Source organism: Heloderma suspectum, chromosome 1 (assembly GCF_057233095.1).
Source record: "Heloderma suspectum isolate Gila_16-S chromosome 1, 16-S_ref, whole genome shotgun sequence".
NCBI classification, from domain to species: domain Eukaryota; kingdom Metazoa; phylum Chordata; class Lepidosauria; order Squamata; family Helodermatidae; genus Heloderma; species Heloderma suspectum.
Window position 1 is genome coordinate 71460969 of NC_139458.1, and position 21844 is coordinate 71482812.

The window sequence follows — 21844 nt, forward strand, 5'->3', positions numbered from 1 at the left end:
TATGAAGCTAGAGTTCATGCAAAAAGGAAAAACACAAATGACAAAACATACACAGGGCTGAAAAGGTAGCCAGGTCAGTAGAGTGGAATGGAGGTGAGATGGCTAGAGCGCCAGTGGCAGAAGTCTCGCTCCAAAGGCGATCAGACACGGGCTAGAGCTGTATCTTCAGCCTATCACGTGGTGGTGAAGGCAGCAAAAAAGGAATATTATGCTGCCTCTATCATGTCTGCAGAGTGCTGTCCCAGGAGGCTGTTCCAAGTGGTCCGGAGCCTGGTCGGTCCAGTTGCTCCGGAACTGCTGGAGCATTCTAAGGCTTCCTGTGAGGCCTTGGCAAGGCACTTTGCAGATAAAATTGATCGGATTAGGAGTGTTATTCCGTGCGCTGTGGATACAGTTAGTGAGCAGGAGGCGGTCTGTGGCACACCGTTTTGTGGGATCGGTTCCAGCTTCTTCCTTCTGATGAAGTGGACAAGGTGCTTTCATTTGTAAGGCCGACCACCTGCTTACTTGATCCTTGCCCATCTTGGCTCATTATGAGCTGCAGAGAGAGGCTGGGTGAGGGGATCAAGGCGGTGGTGAACGCCTCCCTTGAGGTGGGACTGATGCCATCAGCCCTCAAGGAGGCAGTGATAAGACCGCTTTTAAAAAAAGCCCTCCTTGGATCCCCAAGTTCTGAACAACTTTCGCCCAGTCTCGAATCTGCCTTTTTTGGGCAAGGTGATTGAGCGGGTGATGGCGATGCAGTTGAAGGCACCCTTGGAAGAAGCCGATTATCTAGATCCATTTCAGTCGGGCTTCAGGCCTGGGCATGGGACAGAAACGGCCTTGGTCGCCTTGGTGGATGATACGAGGAGGGCTCTGGATAGGGGCAAATGCTCCTTCCTTGTTCTCCTCGACCTCTCAGCGGCTTTTGATACCGTTGACCATGGTATCCTCCAGGACTGTCTGGAGGGGTTGGGCATTTGCGACACCGTATTACAGTGGTTCCGGTCCTTCCTCTCCGGCAGGTACCAGAGGGTAGCACTGGGAGAGGAGGTTTTGGACCCATGGCAGCTCACTTGTGGGGTGCCACAGGGTTCCATCCTCTCCCCAATGCTATTTAACATCTATGTGAAGCCGCTGGGGGCTATCATCAGGAGGTTTGGGGCTCAGTGTCATCAGTATGCGGATGACACGCAGCTCTGCCTCTTGTTCAAATCTTCACCAAGGTTGGCCGTAGAATCCTTGTCCAAATGTCTGGAGATGGTGAGTAGCTGGATGGGGAGGAACGAGCTGAAGCTGAACCCTGACAAGACCAAGGTACTTTTGGTGGGAGACAAGAGGAGGTTGAGGGATGTTGACCTGGTGTTGAATGGGGTACAGCTACCCTTGAAAGACCAGGTCGGCAGCCTGGGGGTCATCTTAGACTCCCAGCTGTTCATGGAGGCTCAGGTGTCAGCTGTGAGTTGGACAGCGCTGTACCAACTCCATCTGATACAGCGGCTGCGCCCCTACCTTCCTGACCATCTGCTGCCATTGGTAGTACATGCCCTGGTCTCCTCTCGTCTAGACTACTGTAATGTGCTGTATGTGGGGTTACCCTTGAAGACTGTTTGGAAGCTGCAGCTGGTACAGAACACAGCGGCTCGCCTGATTAAAGGCAGCCGCCGGCGAGATCATATCACTCCAGCACTGAAGGAGCTGCACTGGCTACCAGTTGTTTTCGGGCCAAATTCAAGGTGTTGGTTTTGACCTTTAAAACCCTATACGGTTCCGGCCCAGCCTATCTCAAGGAGAGCCTCCAGCAACATCAGATAGGCCGCTCAGCAAGATCAGCCTCGGATGGCCTTCTCTCTGTCCCATCAGCCAGGATAGCTAGGCTGGTGGGGACGAGGGAGAGGGCCTTCTCTGTGGTGGCCCCCACTCTGTGGAACTCCCTCCCTAGGAAACTCCGCCATGCCCCCTCTTTAATGAGCTTCCACCATGCATTAAAATCATGGTTGTTCAAGGCAGGCATTTGGGGCGGGCTAGGGTAATTTTAGAAATGTGATGTTTTTAATGTTGAATTTTATTGTATAAACTGTTTTTATTGTTGTACATTGCCCAGAGTGGCTGGGTGGCTGGCCAGATGGGCGATTAACAAATTTAATAAATAAAAAATAAAAAATAAATGGGGTAGGCAGTTTATTAAGTCATGTGCTTCCCCCATTTCAAGGTTTTTCCTTTCTAGGAATTGATTTTTATCCTCTCAGAACATCTGACATCAATTACATTTTGTGTTTATATGTTATGTGTTTGTTTAACCAGTTCTATATTTTTTGTTTTATAGATTTGGATAAATTTGCACCATGTTATATATTAATAAAATGGTATTCTTTTTTTTCTTTTTTTTAAAGTCTGTGGTACAACACTTACACCTTGGGACTTATTTCTGAGTAAACCTGGAGAGGACCAGGCTGCCCCACAAAACTTGGCCACAATTCTGTGTATACTTTCCTCAGAGTAAGCCCCAGTGAACATAATGGGACTTACTTCTGAGTAGACATTTATCTCTCCCTCCTTGGCCCCAAAATTAATTCCTGTTTTTATTACAGCTTGTCATTCCATTGCTGAATAATGGCAACTGGCAAACAAAATAGCCCCAGATTCCTTCCTCTGCATCCATGTGAACCCATTTCCCCAAAGAGTTGGGTGAGGAGAAAACAAAATCCTCTTGTCTGTTTGTATGAAGTGAAATACAGTTCAGGCCTTCTCTGACTACCCTCCCCTCTTGAGAATTTGCCAAGACTTGCCCTGGATGGAATAAAGAAGGGAAAGAAAGACCAGGGGAGGAGAGGGAAGGGGAAAAAAAAAAAAAAAGAATGATAGGAAATGGAGGGGGACAGAAAGAGCATCCCCCAGGCCAAGTGTCTCCTTTCAAAGTGGTAGGCCTTCAGAGGAGTTTGGGGGCGGGCGGGCTAATTAACTTCATGAGGTGAGGCAGCTGAGGGCTTTTTCTTGCTTTTTTTAAAATGGAAAATAGATTTAAAAGTCCTGTGCCTGCTGGCAGCATCATGAGGTACTCTGCCCTCATCCTTCTCAGTACTACCTGGAACGTGACATCACATAGTGCTGTCCTTGGCCAACTCCAAAAGTAGGCATGGTTAGGCACCTGTCAATTGCTCATAACCCAGTAGGGGCCCACTGACAAGAGCCCACTAGAACTGTTCCTCCTCTTCACTTTCGCAACCTGCTTGTTCACCTGCCTCTCACTCTCACCCAGACAATGGTGGTGGTGATAGATGCTACAGCCTACTTGCTCACTGGCTCTCTGCATGCCAAGCAAGCCAGTGGTGGCAAAAATGCAAAGGAAGCAGAGCAAAAGAAGCTGGTGACAAATGGTGGTGAGGAGGAAGACTCATTGAGGGAGTGGGGCTATTGAGGGTGTCTTGCCCAAGGGCTCTCATAAACCTGGAGCCAGCACTGGCCCTAACCCTCCTTTTGGCATAATCTACTGCCTGCAGAGATTTAGGAGAAGTTAAAGGTAGCAGGGGGAAAATAACTTTGTGGAGGCTAATTTAATCTTTTGCTGGGTTGAAGCTACTGAGCTGCAGAAGCCAAATGTTCCACTTTGGGGCAGTACAATCCAAAGGTGTATGAAAAACCAGTTTTTCACAGGGAGCTCTTCCTGCCCTTCCTCCTGCCTCGTAAAACTTTAATTGCAAGCAAGCTCCCAGAAGTGGGCATGTAAGAGTACAAAGGTAGAGAGAGAGGGAAAAAAATTATCAGACCGTGGAAGGAAAGGTGGCAATGTCTCCCATAGTTTAAAAGGCTGCTGCTTTAATGCTACAACTCCTATTGGTCTGCTAAGAGAAGGAGTCCTAAAGTCTCCTATGGCTTTTCTACATGAGGCTTTTAACCCTTCACTTTACCGAGGGGTCTGCTTCTGGATTCTTTGTGGGAATAAGATAGACTTCTTTATGCGTGTTTTTTTCTGGGGGTTTCCTTTCTCTGCTTTTCTATACATTCCATTACACAACCACTAGGTGGCGCTGTGGTATAGTGGAATTGCACAACTACATGGGGGTTTCTGCACACCCTCATAGCCCATCAGCATTACCTGACTTTCTAGGTCAGGATGATTATGGGTTACCGTGGCAAAGTTCTGGCTGGAATTCAGTTCCCAACTCTGGTTAGCAAGCAATCTCAGTGGCACTGGGACCTGGCTGTGTCTGATTCACCATGCTGACAGGTCCAGACAGGCAAGTTCACTATGTGTTCACACTTAGAGAACATGATGACACTTATAAATATGGTCATAAATATGGCACTGGTCACAAGGGCCAGTGTGGTGTAGTGGTTAGAGTGTTCTACTGGGACTTGGGAAATCTGGGTTCTCGTCCCCACTCAACCATGACGTTCACTAAGAGACTTTGGGATGGTCACTGATTCTTAGCCTACCCTACCAGGTTGTTGTGAGGATAAAATGGAGAGAAGGAGAATCATGTAAGCCGCCTTGGGTTCCTTGGAGGAGGAAAAAGGTGGGATATAAATGTAATTAAATAAATAAACATAACAGCCCATTCAAACCTTCAAATGAATGTGTGTGGGTGAAAGAGGGAGAGGAGGGGGGATCCTAGAGGAAGGCTGTGCCCCTGGTATACAGATGTTCATATGAAAGTCAGAAGACAGGCTTCCTGGTCACATGGAGTGCATGCAGTTGTACATGCCTTACTTCAGATGTTAAAGGGAATACATGCGCAAGCTGGGGGCAGAGCTTGCCACATGATCCTGTTCTTCCCTCCCCTTTTCTTCATTTAGATGTCTGAAAGGAATCTGGTTATGGTGGGGATGTATGGAAGCCTTACCTGGCTCCAAGCCGGGCAATCCGCGGTGGGGGGGAGGCGCTCCGTCCCTCCCCCAGAATCCTCCCCGGCCAGCTCTGCTCTGCAGCAGCTCTGCAGAGCTGCTGGCTGGGGCTGGCCACAGCCAGAGTTCCAGCTGTGGCCGGGCTGCTGTGGCCGCAAATGGTGGCCATCGTAGCAGCTGCCATTTGTGTCCTTGCAGTCAGCCGTGATAGGGTACGTAAGTATTTATGTAGCCTATCACGGCAAAGAGCAGGGACACAAATGGCAGCTGCGATGCCATTTGCGCCCCTGCTCTTTGCCGTGATAGGCTATGTAAATACTTCCGTAGCCTATCACTACTGACTGCAAGGATGCAAATGGCGGCCACTACAATGGCTGCCATTTGTGGCTGCAGCAGCTTGGCAGCGGCCAGGAGACCAGCCGGAGCCGCCGCATCCATCGCCAGGTAAGCTCCGTCCCGGGGGGATTCCACGGGGTGGTGGGGGGGGAGGCCATTCCGCCACGGATTCCAGGGGGCTGGATTCTAAAGAATCCAGCCTCACTGGAGTCCGTGGCAGAATTCTCTGACATCCCTAGGTTAGGGAGGGTTGTACTGCTGTCTAAAAGTGTGGTGTTTTAGCTGGCGAAGTGCCAAGAGATGCTGAGAAATTATCTGGTCATGCTTTGGAGCACATGCTCTGGTATGGCTTTTGATAACAATGCTCATGGCAACAAATACATTTTACTAATGTATAATAAGGAAAGAGGATGAGTGTCTGTCCGTTCATCTGTCCATTAGTACTATAACTCCAAGACGGTGAAACTTGGATACCTGAAACCTGGCATGCCTACGAAGTGGCATATCCTATGGATCTGCACCCTAGGTTATTTTGTTTAAAAAATCCATTAATTAATTTAAGTGCATGTGGCTGAAGCTGCAATAGCACTGTCTGAAGATGTTATCAGATTTAATATATATTTAAGTCTGAAGATGTTATCAGATTTAATATATATTTAAGTTCCCAGGAAATCCAACACAATCACATTTGACTTCAAAAGAGGAAACTTCTCTAAAATGAGGGAACTGGTGAAAAGGAAGTTAAAAGGGGGAGTCAAGAGGATTAAATCCCTTCAGAATGCTTGGAGATTACTCAAAACCACAATAATAGAAGCCCATCTAAAATGTATACCACAGTTTAGGAAAGGTAGCTCCAAGTCCAAGAGGTCATCATCATGGTTAACAAGCAGTGTTAAGGGAGCTATTAGAGAAAAGAGAGCTTCCTTCAGAAAATGGAAGCCTTGCCCAAGTGAGGAAAACAAAAGGGAGCACAAGCTTGCACAAAGGAAATGCAAGCAGACGATAAGAGATGCAAAAAAGCATTTTGAAGAGCATATCGCTAACAACATTGAGGCTAACAATAAAGAATTCTTTAAATAGATCAGAAGCATAAAACCAGCTAGGGAGGCAGTTGGACCATAGGATGACAGTGGAGTTAAAGGAGTACTGGAGGAGGACAAGGAGACTGAAGAGAAGCTGAATGAATTCTTTTCATCTGTCTTCACTGCAGAAGATATAGGACAGACACCTGTGCCTGAACGGATGTTTTCAGTAAGGGAATCTGAGGAACTGAGGCAAATAGTGGCAAAAGATGACGTTCTCAACCCCATTGATAAATTGAAAGCAAATAAATCACCGGTCCCAGATGGTATCCATCCTAGAGTTCTCAAAGAATTCAAATATGAAATTGTTGATCTTCTAACCAAAATATGCAACATGGCCCTAAGATCAGCCGCTATACCAGAGGACTGGAAGATGGCCAATGTAACACCAATTTTCAAAAAGGGATCCAGGGCAGATCCGGGAAATTACAGGCCTGTTAGCTTAACGTCTGTTCCGGGTAAATTGGTTGAAGGCATTATTAAAGATAAAATTAGTAAGCCTATAGAAGGACAAGCCCTGCTAAAAAAGAATCAACACGGGTTATGCAAAGGTAAGTTCTTTCTCACTAACCTTTTAGAGTTCTTTGAGAGTGTCAATAAACATGTAGACAGGGGTGATCCTGTAAACATTGTTTACTTGGACTTTCAAAAGGCTTTTGACAAAGTCCCTCTCCAAAGACTCCTGAGCAAACTTAGGAGTCATGGAATAAGAGGACAGGTCCTCTTATGGATCGGTAACTGGTTAAAGAACAGAAAGCAGAGAGTAGGAAGAAATGGTAAATTCTCCCAGTGGAGGGATGTAAATAGTGGGGTCTGTATTGGGAGCAATACTTTTCAACCTGTTCATAAATGATCTGGAATTAAGAGTGAGCAGTGAAGTGACCAAGTTTGCCAATGACACAAAATTATTTAGGGTGGTGAAAACAAAAAGGGATTGTGAAGCACTCCAAAAGGATCTCTCCAAACTGGGAGAACGGGCATCTAAATGGCAAATGCGGTTCAGTGCAAGCAAGTGTAAAGTGATGCACATTGGGGCAAAAAATCCCAACTTCAAGTATAGCCTGATGGGATCTGAACTAGTGTTGACTGACCAGGAAAGCAATCTTGGGGTTGTGGTGGACAGCTCAGTGAAGATGTCAACGCAGTGTGCGGCCACTGTAAAAACTCAAAGAGTTATTGGGAACACAAAGCTTATCAATACCCTGAAACTGAGCGTGTCATATCAGTAGATACCCAAATTCAACCGCCACCTATGGAAGCTTGTTCCCCATCTTTGAGCATAGAGTGACCTCCAGAGACAGAGGGATCAGGAAATTGCATGTTACAGAGATTAAATATTATGTAGAAAGAAACAGCAATTGGCTGTGGGGCAGAATAATCCCCAGGTGCTCTAAGAGGCGATTAATAGTCTGCTCATCAGCTCAGTATGATTTGTTGTTTAGCAGGATTTGTTTGGGTTTAGTATAATTTAGAATTCAAAGAATGAAAACGTAGTGAAGTGTGATCATGAGTAGAGAGTAATAAGAGGCAATGCCTTAGGGATGGAATGGAAAGTGAAACTATAGCATGGAAAGACTGAAGCACAACGAAGGTATGCATGAGTGACTTTGTTAGGACTGATGGTAGTCATTTTATACCAGGGGAGCATGTCCATGGTCAAATTGCTGTGAGCTGGCTTCCTTTCAAGATTGTTTGGGGACATGACATCGTAGCCATCCTGCAGCCACCCTGGAACTTTTCATGGAAAAAACGGATTTCCAGAGACTACTTTAAGTCCGATTCTTTTCTTTAAGTTGTGTTCTCCGTGCTGTAGTTGTTGTGTGCCCCAGCCCCTGCATTTACCTCGGGTATGCTAGCCCTGCCATTCGCCATGACCCCAGTCGAGGGTTTTTTTCTTTCCCTGTATTTCCCATCCTGTGTTTCCAGCACAAACCAATTAGTGTCTGCTCAGAAGTAAATCCCATTATGGTCAATGAGGCTTGTCCCCTGAATGTGCACTTCAGAATTTGTAGAGGCTTCCTCAATCGAAATAGCACATTTTAAAGCATTACTTCCCTACAGGCTATAAAGCGCTATCTTGAAGCTGCAATTCACTGTTGTTTGGTTTATTGCGGTTCAGAAGTAACTAATTTGCACCTTCGATCATGTGCAGCATCAGTTTAGAAAAGGGGCTGCTTTCCCATCCCTGTGTTTCCCACCACAAACGTGTGTGTGTCCTCAGAAATTACTCCCATTGTATTCAGTGAGGCTTGTCTTTGATGTTTACTTCCTTTCTTTTTGGAAGTAATTAATTCGTAGCTTTGCTCCTTTGCAGCATCGGGAGCTTTAGGGGAAAGGAGAAAAGGGATTAGAAAAAGTTGGAACCAGTTGGTTGGAGCCAGGGTGCTTCAAGTATTTATCGGGTTAAGTCTCTTAAAGGCTCTGAAGTGCTTCTCCAGCTGCAAAGGAGTAGTTAATGTGGAGCTTCCTGGATTTCAGCATCAGGAGCTTTAATGGAGGGAGTGTTGCAGAACCCAGAGTCAGAGAGACCACAGAGTGAAGGAAAAAGAGATTCTTTATTTAACGCGCGGGCTTAAGGCTGGAATCATTTCCAAAGAGCCAGAAGCCCCGAAATACATCAGCACATTGTTTTTATAGACATTGTGACACATATGAAACGGCTCCTCCTCCCCTTCCCGCGTGGGGTTGCAGTCCTCAACATTTCTTCTCCTAGCACCATTGTTTATAATACAAGAACTGGGTTATAGGGTAGCCATGATAAGGAGAGAACAGCAGAGAACAAGATATACAATTGTATGACCTTTGACAAGACAAGGAATTCTTGTGTCTCGTCAGCTTACAACAATATATTCAAGGGAGAAAGAGCTCAGCAAGAACATGAAGCATGAGACTGCATGAGGCTACTTAGTCTGACCCCCAATATGGCTGCTACATTCCCCCCTTAAATGCATAATTTCATTACAATTATAGCCTTTCTGATAACCATACAACGCTTTTTGTGACATACATATTACATATTACTTAGCCTCTTGTTGGGCTATTAGAGCGTAGAGGGCAGCAGTTTTACTAGCTGAGACATAAAACAGATTGGTTAAACAGCGCATAAGAAAAGGAACGCAGAGACATAACAGAACTTTTATGAACAACACTGGTAGAATTAGGATGAACAATGCTTCAAGCTAGCTAAGATCCGGAAACCAAGGGGTTAACTAATTGAGCTAATTGTTTTGTCTTATTGTTTTGTTAGCTACTATATTGTGCAGCTTGTTGATCTGTTCATCTACAGCATTGCCATTATCAGTTAAGTTAAAACAACAGAGCTTTTGGTATGTCTTACAACTTAAATGATGAAGAAGGAAGAGGTAATCTATACTAGCTCTATTTTCTAGAACTGCACCTCTTAGATCACGCAACTCTTTATTTAACAATGACAATGCTCGTGAGGTGGCATTTATGCTTTTGGCTAAGCTGCAAGCTAACCGGTTGATCTCTAGACCATTAGCCAAGGCTAAACCTGGAACCCCAACCAGTGACATTGCTAAGGCCAATTTTTCTGAGTCAGAATATAACTGCACGTGACTATTACAATTTTTAGTTAGTTGGAGTGCTCGAGGCTGCCGTCGACGGATTTTCTCAGGCCACAGGGGAAGAATTGGCACCAGTTCAATTGGCGGCTGAGGCAACATGGGTGGTTATTAGACAAGTCGGCAGGAATGAATGACCAAGTGCGGGAACTACATGTCTAAAACCATCCATGAGGCAAAAGTATGTGGGCATCATTAAAAGATATGTTTTGAATTTTATTACAGTGGAAGGGGGCCAGGGATAGCTTTATATTTTCTGGAAAATTTTTGACAATTAAGCATTCGTGCACACGTAGCATTTGTTTCAGCAATGATGGGGGTGCGTAGAGTGAACTTTGTAGGGGGTAGGATCTTTGCAACCACGCCCCAATTAGCATTTTGGGAATAAGTTAAACTTACACCATAAACTCTTAACATGGTATCTTTTTGAATTTTCCTAGGATGTCTACAGACAGGTATTAGGCAAGAGCTAATAAGCCTGTTTACAGGTATATCTCTTGGCAAACAAAAATGTTTTACTCTCGTGATGTTAGCCAGGTGAAGCCAGTAATTATCAGCAAATCACTGGGACAGACTTCTCCTTCCTGGGCAGACCCCCCTTTTTGCACCTTATTAAGGAAACACAATGCAACACTACTAACACTACAACACGCATGTTTGATCTTTTTTGGGGATCTGACCGTACGCTGGGCAGCTATTCACCTGGCAAGCTGCAGTAGGGTCTAGTCCCCTTCTTCAATTCTCCAGTTGCAGGTCTGACCGTATGCAGGGGGACAGTCTCCCGGTGTGTCCACAGTAAGGTCTAGCCTGAGTCTTCTTACTGCTTTTTCAGAATGATTTTTAAAGGATTTTCAGGATTTCTGTTTACAGTCTACTCTCCCCCTCTCGCTCTCTTGACTCGTGTCCAATGTATCCAGGATTTAACTCTAGCTGCTTTCATAGCTGCGGGGGTGGAAAGTATGACAGTTTTCAGTCTTCTCCATCTGGAAGTCAAAGGGTTATTTTTCCCTCTTTAACTCATACTTTAACTCTTGGTTGGAAAGGATGAACTTCTGTGATGGGAATGGCTTATTTTTTAAGACAAAGCGACGCTGGGCTTGAAGAACTTCGCTCAGTGTTTGGACTTCTTGTTTAAAGCTAACGTTTGCTTGCTTTTGATGCCGCTGCAGTGTCAATTATGAAGTCAATGTCACGGCCCCTTACAGTTAATGTCACAGCCCCTCTCAAGCTGTCTCCCTCTTCGCCCATTCTGGCCCCTTTGGTTTTCTCTTTTGTATTTGATTTATTTTATTTGGGCATTCATGCCACTAATGTCCATCTTGTGTCTGGGCACACTGGTTCTTTTTTTAAGAATCTTCTGCCTCTGCTGGGTCTTCTTTTTTTTTTCTTTCGTCCCCGTCCTCTTGGGCCTCTGGGTCGAGGGGGGTATACTGGCGATAGGCATTTGAAAGACGCTCCAAGTACGCTCTGGGGCCTCGGTGGCACCTTGCAGCACTTTAGACACTTTGGTCATATTAATTGACTTCTTCATACCTGCGTTTACGGCTTTTAACAGAAGGGTTTGATACTGGGTGAGGCGCTCTAGCCCCACTTGTGTTTTGGGATTCCAGCGGGGGGGGGGGGGTTACTTACAAGGAGACTTTATTGGGTAACTTACAGCACACAGGCATCTTTCTCTACTTGACTTTGTCTTTTCTCCTTGTCATCTATTGGGAACCACACTTAGTATTATTTGGAGTTGCAACTAACACTAATCTGCAAATATCACATATATTTTATGATATTTAAGAAATCATAAAATATACACAACAAACTTTTTCTGCAATTTAACACAATGAATGGAAAACACTTTTTGCATGGTAAGGCATGATGGAGCAGATCCAGCAATTATACTGCTCTTCTGGCTGAAAGCTCAGGGCCCATTAAAATCAAGGGACGGGCATACCCACACACGCAAAGAGTTCTAGGTCACCATTTTTGCCTCGGCAACTCTATGCTGCATGAGTTCTGGCAGAAGGAAATCTAAAAGTCATAGATCAAACTCAGCCTGTTGTACACTGAGCTGACTACAAACACAGACACACGGTCCACAGCGATGAGAGTTCAAGTTTATCAAAAGCTTCATAGCACTGTCCATGGCAAGTCTTTGACAATTTAAAATTTTAGTCCATGTGCAGAGTGTCTTTAAAAAGCCCAGACAATGATGGAGGCAAACAGAGAAGGCTCTGGGCAATGAAGATGAGATGTTTCCAGCAAAGGCTCTCCACTTTTGCATCAGTTTAAAAAGGGAAAGTGTGGCCCTACACCCCTTCTGACAGACAAGGGCCTTTAACTTTTTAGCAAGGCCTCTGTCTAAACAGAGCGGCACAGCTCAGCTCTCTAGCCGTGACGCTTTAACTTGGGAAACTCTCTGTAAATTTTATTTTATTTCTGTCAGGTTCTCACAGACATTTTAAAAACTTACTCTTTTTTTTTTCTTCTAACCTGGTAGACGAAAGCACTGAAACACTGAGTGCTGAAACTCAGGACGCTGGGGGGTGATGGGCATCGCCTTATACTTGCATTTTTCAGGCAGCCATTAATCTTCGGGGAGGCGGTGGGGTGATTTGCAGGACTTCAAAGGCAAGCTTCTCAGTTTGTTTGTATTTGTAAATCCCAAGCTCAAAACAGGACACGATGAGGTACAGGGCACCCAAATTCTTGCTTTGGCATGGGCAACAAATAACTCGGGTCAGCTTTCTTCGCTGGGGTCTCAAACAGGAAAACAGTCTTAATTTAAAGTTGTAACATCACTGACAGCGTCAGCCAGCCAGCTACACAGATCTCATTGTTTTTTAAGACAGTTGCTCCAATATCTTCTTTTCTTCTCAATCAGGTTGGGTCTCCCAGCTTACACAGTTTATTGCAGCTTTCAGGAGCATGGTAGTAGCGTGATTTTGGCTTGGCCAGGAACATGCTGTCTGGTTTCTCGGTCTCTTCAGCACACACACTTAGGCAGTGTAACACTGGACACTCAAATCAGTGAGATTTCTTCATTGCAGGGAATCCCACGGCAAAAGCTTAATGGTTACGCTCTTCAGAAATCATATAGCCAGCTGATGGTCAGTAGCTACAGGCTTTATGCAATTCTAACACAGGTCAAAGCTAAACACGGCTACCTTGACAGAGATCTTCATCATGGTCTTTCCGCTTCATTCTGCTTTGGGACAGTCTTATCGCACACTTTTCACTCGAAGAGGGGTCTAGCTTGTGCTCTGGGGGCTGATTCTTCACCTTTATTTTCTATTTTGCCTTCATCTTCTGGGTCTTCATTTTCAGTTTCCATTTCTTAGGGATTTCATCTCAATTAGGCGAGGTGATGATGTTGCACAACTCAGAATGTTGTGGGCAGTTTTCCTGCCCGGCTAACAGCTACTTCTTCGGCCTTACACTCTCACACTCCCACGCTTTGTTAAAAGCCAGACTGTCCTGCAACATTTTTCTAATTAACAGCCTCAGATCTTGTTCTTTTTTTCCTCTCAGCTCGACCTTGAGCTTTTTGCTGTTTTCTCTCTCTATTCTGAATCTTTAAAAAAAAAACCTTTTTCCTTCTTTGTTTGACATACATCTCAAGGGGGTGCAAGTCTTGAGCAGTAGACGAGCTTGCCTCCTCTTTTTTGTGAGAACACATCTTTTTAAGGGTCACTGTCGATTTTATTAAATCTTCTGCCCAACACTTCAATTCTTCAGTTTCTTTTATTAATGCTGATTGAGGTGTAAGAGGGGAACCTCCCGATCCCGTAGAGATGAAAGTCTCGGCAGACAATATCTGGGAGTTGAGGACCGTAGCTGAAATCGGCGAATTACTGCCAGTGGGGCTTGAAACTGATGGCGACAGTTCTAAGTCAAAGCGAGGGGCAATGCCTCTGTAGGGGGGATGGCAGGGGCTCAGGAGCCACAGGATCTGGATCTCGACGGGGCAGTCTCACAGTAACATGTGTCCGTGGTGGAAGCAGGGCATAAGCAGGTGGAAACGCCGTTAGCTCTGCAGATCTTTACACGAGGCTTCTAACACTGGTTGTAATTTCTTGGCCAATTTTTCTTTTCTGAGCACCAAAACTTTTGCCTGGGATTCTAGGCATTTCTTTAGCCATGGAGGAGAAGCGCGGACTATGGAATCTCACGAGTTTATGTAGGGAAATTGGTCGGGGTGCCCACGTCTCCCAACCACAATGGCATATACATGGCTGATTTTGCTGGGCTCTAAAGAGCCTTTAGTAGGCCATCCTACAGCAAAAGACGGCCACTCTATTTCATACAAAGTCTGCAACCGTTGAGGATTCATGGGGGGGTCCCCATAATCTCCACTAAAACCTTTCTTAAAATATGCTAGCATACATCCCAAGGAGGCGCAAGGTTTGCTTCCCCCACCACCCATAGCCTCCCTCCTAAATTGAAGACAGACACAATTAGGGAATGGGAATTGGTCAGTGAGTAAGGGGTCTCACTGGCCGATACAAGAGGATTTTACACACCACGCACTTTGCTACTGGCCTGGGCACCCGGATGGTCAACGGTATGTGTCAGAAACCGCAGTAGCCACTTACACAATCATCAATCTCTCCACTGCATCCATATGTCCCTGCCACCCACTTTTCCCACTTTTTACCAGAGCAGAAAGCGGCTTCCCCAGCTTCCTCAGCTTCCTACTGAGTACTGGCGTACTGGGTACTGGCGCCCACTCGGGGGTGTGATCAGGCCCCCCTTCTACCCGCAAGGAGTAGGTTCTTTTTGTATACGTATACCACCAACACTGACCTTCTTCATAAGGCGGGGCCCTCTTTTTCCCATATACTTGCCTTTCTCCTGAAGGCTTCCAATGGGGGTTTCAACTCAATTGCAGCTGCGATACAGGCAGGGCTCAAGTTCCTTCCTCCGCTTCCCAAGGTTCTCTTGCTGCTCGCTGCCATTTGGGCGATCCCGGTGCAGGCTTTCTCCCATTTACTCGACAAAAAGGTTGGTGGCGCCAAGAAAGGGAGGCATGCGCCGAGCTCGTCTTCCCGGTGCGGCGATCAAGAGCAGGCAACTGCCACCTGTCTGGCTCAGAGCCTGCCACATCCGAGTCACGGCACCATTTATGTTGCAGAACCCAGAGTCAGAGAGACAACGGAGTGAAGGAAAAAGAGATTCTTTATTTAACGCGCGGGCTTAAGGCTGGAATCATTTCCAAAGAGCCAGAAGCCCCGATTTACATTAGCACATTGTTTTTATATACATTGTGACACATATGAAACGGCTCCTCCTCTCTCTCCCGCGTGGGGTTGCAGTCCTCAACATTTCTTCTCTTAGCACCATTGTTTATAATACAAGAACTGGGTTATAGGGTAGCCATGATAAGGAGAGAACAGAAGAGAACAGCAGAGAACAAGATATACAATTGTATGACCTTTGACAAGACAAGGAATTCCTGTGTCTCATCAGCTTACAACAATATATTCAAGGGAGAAAGAGCTCAGCAAGAACATGAAGCATGAGACTGCATGAGGGTACTTAGTCTGACCCCCGATATGGCTGCTACAGGAGAAGGACCTACAGCTGAGTCTGTGATGTTTTGTGCTGTAAGGAAGTAATTAGTGGGGGGGGGGACATGGAGAGAAGGAGAATGCTTTTGTTAAGACACAGGAGGAAACCTCCCAGCATTTTATAGGGGGGGGGGGAGTCTCTCTTATTGGTTGAGCAGCCCCTGCCAGTCAGATGATGTTCACCCCCCCCCTCAAAGTATGCTCTGTGAAGTGACTTATGCTAGTACGGTGCACTCACTCATGTATGGAGTGGGCCATACATGAATGACCAAAGTGCACCAAAGACGATTCCTAGGAAAATCCAGGTAATCCTCCATTCACTTCTCCTTCCGTTGTTGTGGGGAAACCCCCCTTGTCTGAGAAACCTGTGGCCCTCCAGATGTTGTTGGACTGCAAATCCCATCAGTTCCAGGCAGCATAGCCAATTGTCAGGGATGATGGGAATTTTTGTCCAACATTGTCTGGATGGCTGAAGGTTCCTCACCACTGTTTAGATGATAAAAGAGTTACTGTTAATCTGCTGCAGTCTCTGGCATTCATAAACAGGTACCTACAGCATGCTAAATAATGTTCGCAATTCTGAGAATTGTGTGTGTAAGAGAGAGAGAGAAGAAGAAGTAATAATATGGTCTGATATTATTTATAAGACACCTGTTAATCACCATATAATTGCCTTGTTCAGGGATTGCAAAATCTGGAAGAGAAAAACATCCTGCCAGACTTTACAACCTCTCCTGCTCTGGCTTGGTGCAGGGGTTGCAAATTTGCAACCCCTCTCTCCAACCCTTCCTTGGGTTGGTCTGGGGCAGACTGCCTCCCTGAGATGATTACTTTTGCCTCTGCCCTCCTCAGTTCTATGGTTTACACAATCTGGCAGCAGATGATGATGACTTGCCAGAGTTTGCACCTGCCTGCCTAGACCAGCCTTCCCCAGCCTAGTGCGCATGTTATTGGTAAGTCAGCTCCTGATCCAGACATACAAGTGCAAGGTTGAAATTTCTCCCCGGATGTGTGTCCCTGAAAGAGTTTAGAATGCTTGGATGAAAGTGAAAGTGTAGAGGAAAAGCGGCAAATTCCAGCAGGACCTCTTTGCCTGCCCAGTGTCGCAGCCCTGTTTTGCAGCCTTCTGGATCAGAAGAGTGTGCAGGCAAAAGGTTGCTAATCCTGGCAGAGGCTCTATCCCTGCCATATTTTACAACCTGGGTGGGAACAAGGAAGATTATGGGCAAAATGCTTATTTTATTTATTTTATTTCTATACCGCCCAGTAGCAAAATATTGTAAATCCTGGCAGCATATCTGCCATGCGCTGCTGGATTTTGTAACTAACAGATTAGGTAGAATCTCCAGACTAGAGATGGAGACAATTCAAGATGCTAGTGCTTACCAATAAAGCCCAGCACAGCTTGGGAATGCCTGCTCCCACACCAGCACTGTGGTCACCCACTCATGTTCTCCTCTGAGTGACCCTGCCGCATGTGATGTGTCCAGTGGCAACCAGGAAGAGGACATTTTCAGTTGTGGTGCTCTGTTGGGGCTTCTGCTTCTGGATTCCTTGCAGGATTAAGCTCAGCTCCTTACATGGGCTGACATGGACTTTTTTTCTGGGACTTCCTTTGTCCGCAAGTTCTACAGCAACAGCAGCTTGCTGGAATCCCTGGGCTAGCTCATATGAACTTCATTTGCTTTGCTTCCATTGCAGAACCAACAGTTTCCCATTTCCCTGCTGTCTGTCAGAATTATAAGAGCCAATATCATCACCTCCAAAGATGCATGTAAGTTGTGTATATCTTTCATTGTCCCACTGGGCTCAAAATAAGCTTGAGCAGCCACAGATAAAATGGTTAGATGGGAAGAACTGCTGCTTCATGTCCTTTCCTCTGCCTTGCAATATCTAGTATAACTGTGCTGTGTATTTTCCCATCCTGCCTTACATCATAGACGCTTGCTGCTGCTTGGGGCAGGGAAGTAGCAAGTGTGATGAAGTCATGTATTGTGTTCTACTAAACATTATGAGGAAGAGGTGAGAAAGAATTAGGGAGTGTTGACCTCACTCACACAATGTGGTGACGATTGGGTTGGGGGAAGGAAAAACTGGCAATTGGTTCCAGCCATGTGGTTGCAATGTTCAATTGTTCCATGAGGATGTGGTTCCCCCACTGCTGTGCATGTGAAGGGGACTCTGGTTCCTCCAATGTCTTCAGATGATCGTAGTGAATACAATGAATGCACATGGTAGAGTGGGGCAGGATCACAGTGGCAGGCCGTGACTTGTGTGTGTGCTTAGACAATCTGCACAGTCCTTACAAGCGTACAAACTGAGTGCATGTTTCAGTGTTGGAGATCCCACCTGGCATTACCAATCAAAAGACATTGTGTAGTTTTTCTGTCCTTTTCTTCTTAATGTATTTTTGGTGGAAAGGAAAAAGACAGAAAAAGTGAGGAGAGAACACTGTGGAAGATGACCTCATCTGGGCCTCCTGTAAATTCTGTGAACGAGGCAGGGCGAGTGCACAATAAAACCTCATCTGGAAGCACCCCTGGAAGATCCCTTAGCTGCAATTCTCTTTTAACATCTAGTTCTGCCCATAGACTGAGCACCATGCCTGGCAAATGGGGCAGTCCCTCAGCATAGAAGAAAGGAGAAATATTCTGGCCATTTAAGATTCCACAGAAGGGCCCACCACTGGACCTCCTCAGACACCACAGCAGCCTTGACAAAGCAGGAGCTTTGCTCCATTTTCAGCATTAGTATAAGTGTAACAGTATATCACTCCGCTCCTGTCACAGGTTCCTTTCAAACATTAGTCATAGACAGGAATTCCCATCCGGTATTCAGGTAATTTTGTTTATGTAAAAATTCTGCCTGCTTTGACTATTAGAAATGGCTGCAATCAGCCTGATTGTCTTCTGGAGTAGGTCAGTAGTTCATAGAATCATATAGTTGAAAGGAATGGAAAGACCATCTAATCCGACATAGTTTTATTGATGACACCATACAAAGAGAAACCTGGAAAATGTGAAATGAAATAGTTTATAGGACTAACTTGTTGTTCTGAAGTGGTACAAGTTTTCAAATTTAAGAGATAAGCCAAAGCTGTTCACAGCAAAATAAATTATTATAAATTCCAGGTTAGGCTATTGAATACTTAGGCCACATACAGAATATAACATTGCCTTGCAACAGCATCTGGCTTCTACTGCCCTTAGGCCCTCTAAGTCTTTTCTGCAGCTGCTTTAACATTGGGCTTCCTGTCTCCTTTTCTTTCCTTTGGCCTCAGCTTCTTCCATCTACTCTTCTCATGTATTTCTGTTTCTCAGTACATCTCCTGTGCTGACTTCTTCAGCCTCTCTGCTACTGGAATCTCTGCCCCTTGGCATCCCCACCTCCCGGAATTTCGTTCAAGTGAACATTTCAGTCTCTCTTCCTTGTCCACAAAGCTCCTTCTATTCCTAGAGCCCATTTGATGCTTCGTCCCCAGCCAAACTGACTCAGTTCTGCCACAGAAAATGGTCTGTGAATATTCGATGTTTCTACTTAGTTTTCCCAGCAGTTAGAACATGGGTGAATGTTTTAAGGCATCACGTTAGCTCGTCAAATTAATGCCAGAGGTTTCATCACTGTCACCAAATCTTTAGTGCCTTATGCTATAGACATATTCTAGCACAGGCCTTCACTGCGAACATATCTTCAGAAGCAGATGCCACCCTGTCTGATACAAAGTCATCTGGCATCCCCATGTTTGAATCTAAGGCTTAAGATAGGTTGAATATTTGATAGAAATATTAATAAGCACTTTTCCCCCTGCAGTGTCTCCGTCTGATTGCTATGTGACCTTGTATCTGCCAACAGCATCACACAAGAAATTCAGAACCCAAATTATCAAGGACTCTAATAACCCAGTCTGGGATGAGATGTTCTACTTTAGAATCCAAACTGAGATCAAGGTAAAGTAAGATACTCAGGATTTCATCCGCTTCTTTGGCAAGCCGGCGGAGCAGATAAAGCTGTAAAACATGCTTGCAAAAATGGTTCTTAATAAAACAGTAAACAGATGAGATGCATTGAATATGAAGGCTTACAAAGTGCAAAAGGCATCAGCTTCAAGGAGGGCTGATAATTACTGGGATCCCAACCAATGTAGAGGGTCTTGCCTCCAGTGGGGGATCTCCTCCCAATGCAAATGGCACCTTCAGAGGAGGGTTTTTCTCAGGACTGCAGCAGAGGAAGACATGGTTAATTTCCCCCTCCATACCTGCTGGCCCCTCTGATAACTACCAGCTCCCGTTGCCCCCACTGATATTATTTGCATTTTTTAAACCTGCAAATGCAAATATATGTTTATCATGTCTAGTTTGGCCCCAACTTGTGCCCATTTTTCACACTTTTGGAGATGGTGTAGTTAAGTGGATGCACTTTCCTTATCCCTCAGAAGAACAGATCAATGGATCTGCCCTGTTTCCTGCATGTAGCAGGATCCATATGGGTTTGTGTGTGGACCAGCTTTCCCACATGCTCACCAGCCACCCTGCAAGTGGTAGAAGAATAGTTAGATCAGGGCGATTGTATTTATATGGGATCCTAGAATATTTCATGTTATATTATATTTTGCCATGTTTTGTTTCTTAGAATTACGTTTTATGGTATCAAAAATGTAATTGTTGCTGCACCACCTTCTGGGTCTGGCTTTCCAGGTAGAAACAGAACCACTGAAGGGTGGTGTCACATATTCCCACCCTAGGCAGGTGGCCCAGAAGTGTACCATGGTCAATAGTATCAAAAGCTGCTGAGAGAGCCAGGAGAATCAACAGGGTAGTACTCCTCCTGTCCATTTCCTGGTGCAAGTCCTCCACTAGGGTGACCAAATTTACACAGATTTACATCTGAGCAGAAGTGATGGATTCAGTGTATTTCAAGGAAGAGCAAATAACAGAAAGTTGAGGGAGAAAAGGCAGAAATCCAGATGCTGCTAAAGTTTATCAGAGTTGAATGGGCTGAAAAAATTGGCAATACATAAGGCAATGTAGAAAGTGGTGGTGGTGAAGTGACTGATAAGAGAGTGGTGGTAATGAGAAAAACAAATGAAAATCACTTGAAGAACAGGGGAAAGAGTATAAATTAGAGGTGAGGGCAAGGAAGAAATTACAAAGAGATGGAGAAAGTTGATGCTTCACTATGCCCTTCTGTAAGTTTTGCAAAAGAGATAAGATTGCTGGCAAGAATTCCACTGATTTGAAAGACTGTGGATCACAGCAAAAATGGCCAGATTGCCATCTCAGTTAAAAGGAATATACAATTTTGACATTCCTTCTCTTCTGTTCCCAGAATATCTTAGAGTTTGAGGTCTGTGATGCTGATCCAGTCACTGAAGATGACATACAATTTATTGTTCGTTTTGACTTGGCAACAGTCCAGCCTGGGGATACGGTCCTTAAGATATTCTCCTTAAAACCAGAGGTGAGGCCAGTAAAATTTCATCTAAAGCAAAATCTGAAGCAAATCTGAGGCTTCTTTTCAGGTGAAACATGTATGATTTGACTGGTGAATTTTTTCTTGGGGGTTTCCAGATACTCCTAGATTCCTTTTCAGGCAATCTCAGAAATGTTGAGGGAACCCAAAAGAGTTTAGGTGACATTAGCAACATTTTTCAATGTAATTTTGCCCATCTATAAACTTAGGGCCAAACTATATGCAATGGATTTCCCAGAAGTTAAGTGATAAGATTTCTTTTTCTTCAGAGCAGCTGTGGGGAGTTTCTAATTTCGTTGCGAGCATGGGAAAGGTCCTTTTCCCTGTCCTATTTTCCCAGATTAAATTCCTCCCACATAGCTGCTGTATGCCCTCTAAGTGAGGTGGGTGGAGACAATACAGGTATCTGCATGGTGCTTGTATTTTTTCTTCAGCAGGACTAATAGTAGCTTTGGAGAGGGGGGTGGGGTTAGATTAGGAAAATGGTGTGAGGCAGAGACCCTCTCTCCCAGCACGGTTTCCACCATCAGCTTAGAAACCTCACACAAATACTTTGATATATTGGAAAAGATGTCGGGACATCTGTTTATAAATCCCCTGTATCACACTAGTTTGGTCCTAATGTCCAAGCAGAAATGACTTGGTCTGCAGTCTGAGCCTACAGTCTACAACTTGGCTACATTGCACTGATGCAACCCCTTTAAATGGCAGCACAGAGAGCTAGCTGAACTCTAGCAAAACCCAGGCATATTTGATCCATATACTATACAAACCAGTGGCTGAGGAATAATTGCAAGCGCTGCTTGTTGTGACTGGTCTTACAGCTCTGGCAGGAAGGGCTGGCACCAGCACTGACCAGCTACAGCAACCTATTTGGCTGTTGCCTAGAATGGGCTCCAGGTATGCTTAGACTGTGCCAGGACTGAAGGGCTGGCAGCTCAGTGGAATGTATTTGTCAATTATGCCATTGTTCACTGACTTTTCT

At 45.2% G+C, this 21844-nt stretch overlaps 1 protein-coding gene across 1 annotated transcript in view; it reads left to right on the top strand.

The window, feature by feature from the left end:
* The first annotated feature begins 15375 nt into the window (after window positions 1-15375).
* LOC146357381 (cytosolic phospholipase A2 beta-like) overlaps window positions 15376-21844 on the top strand; it is a 55494-nt gene continuing 49025 nt past the window's right edge. Inside the window, exons 1-4 of the mRNA XM_084846791.1 lie at window positions 15376-15426; window positions 17092-17164; window positions 19201-19337; window positions 20716-20847. Coding sequence (XP_084702917.1) covers window positions 15376-15426; window positions 17092-17164; window positions 19201-19337; window positions 20716-20847 — 393 coding nt within the window. The remainder of the gene's footprint in view (window positions 15427-17091; window positions 17165-19200; window positions 19338-20715; window positions 20848-21844) is intronic.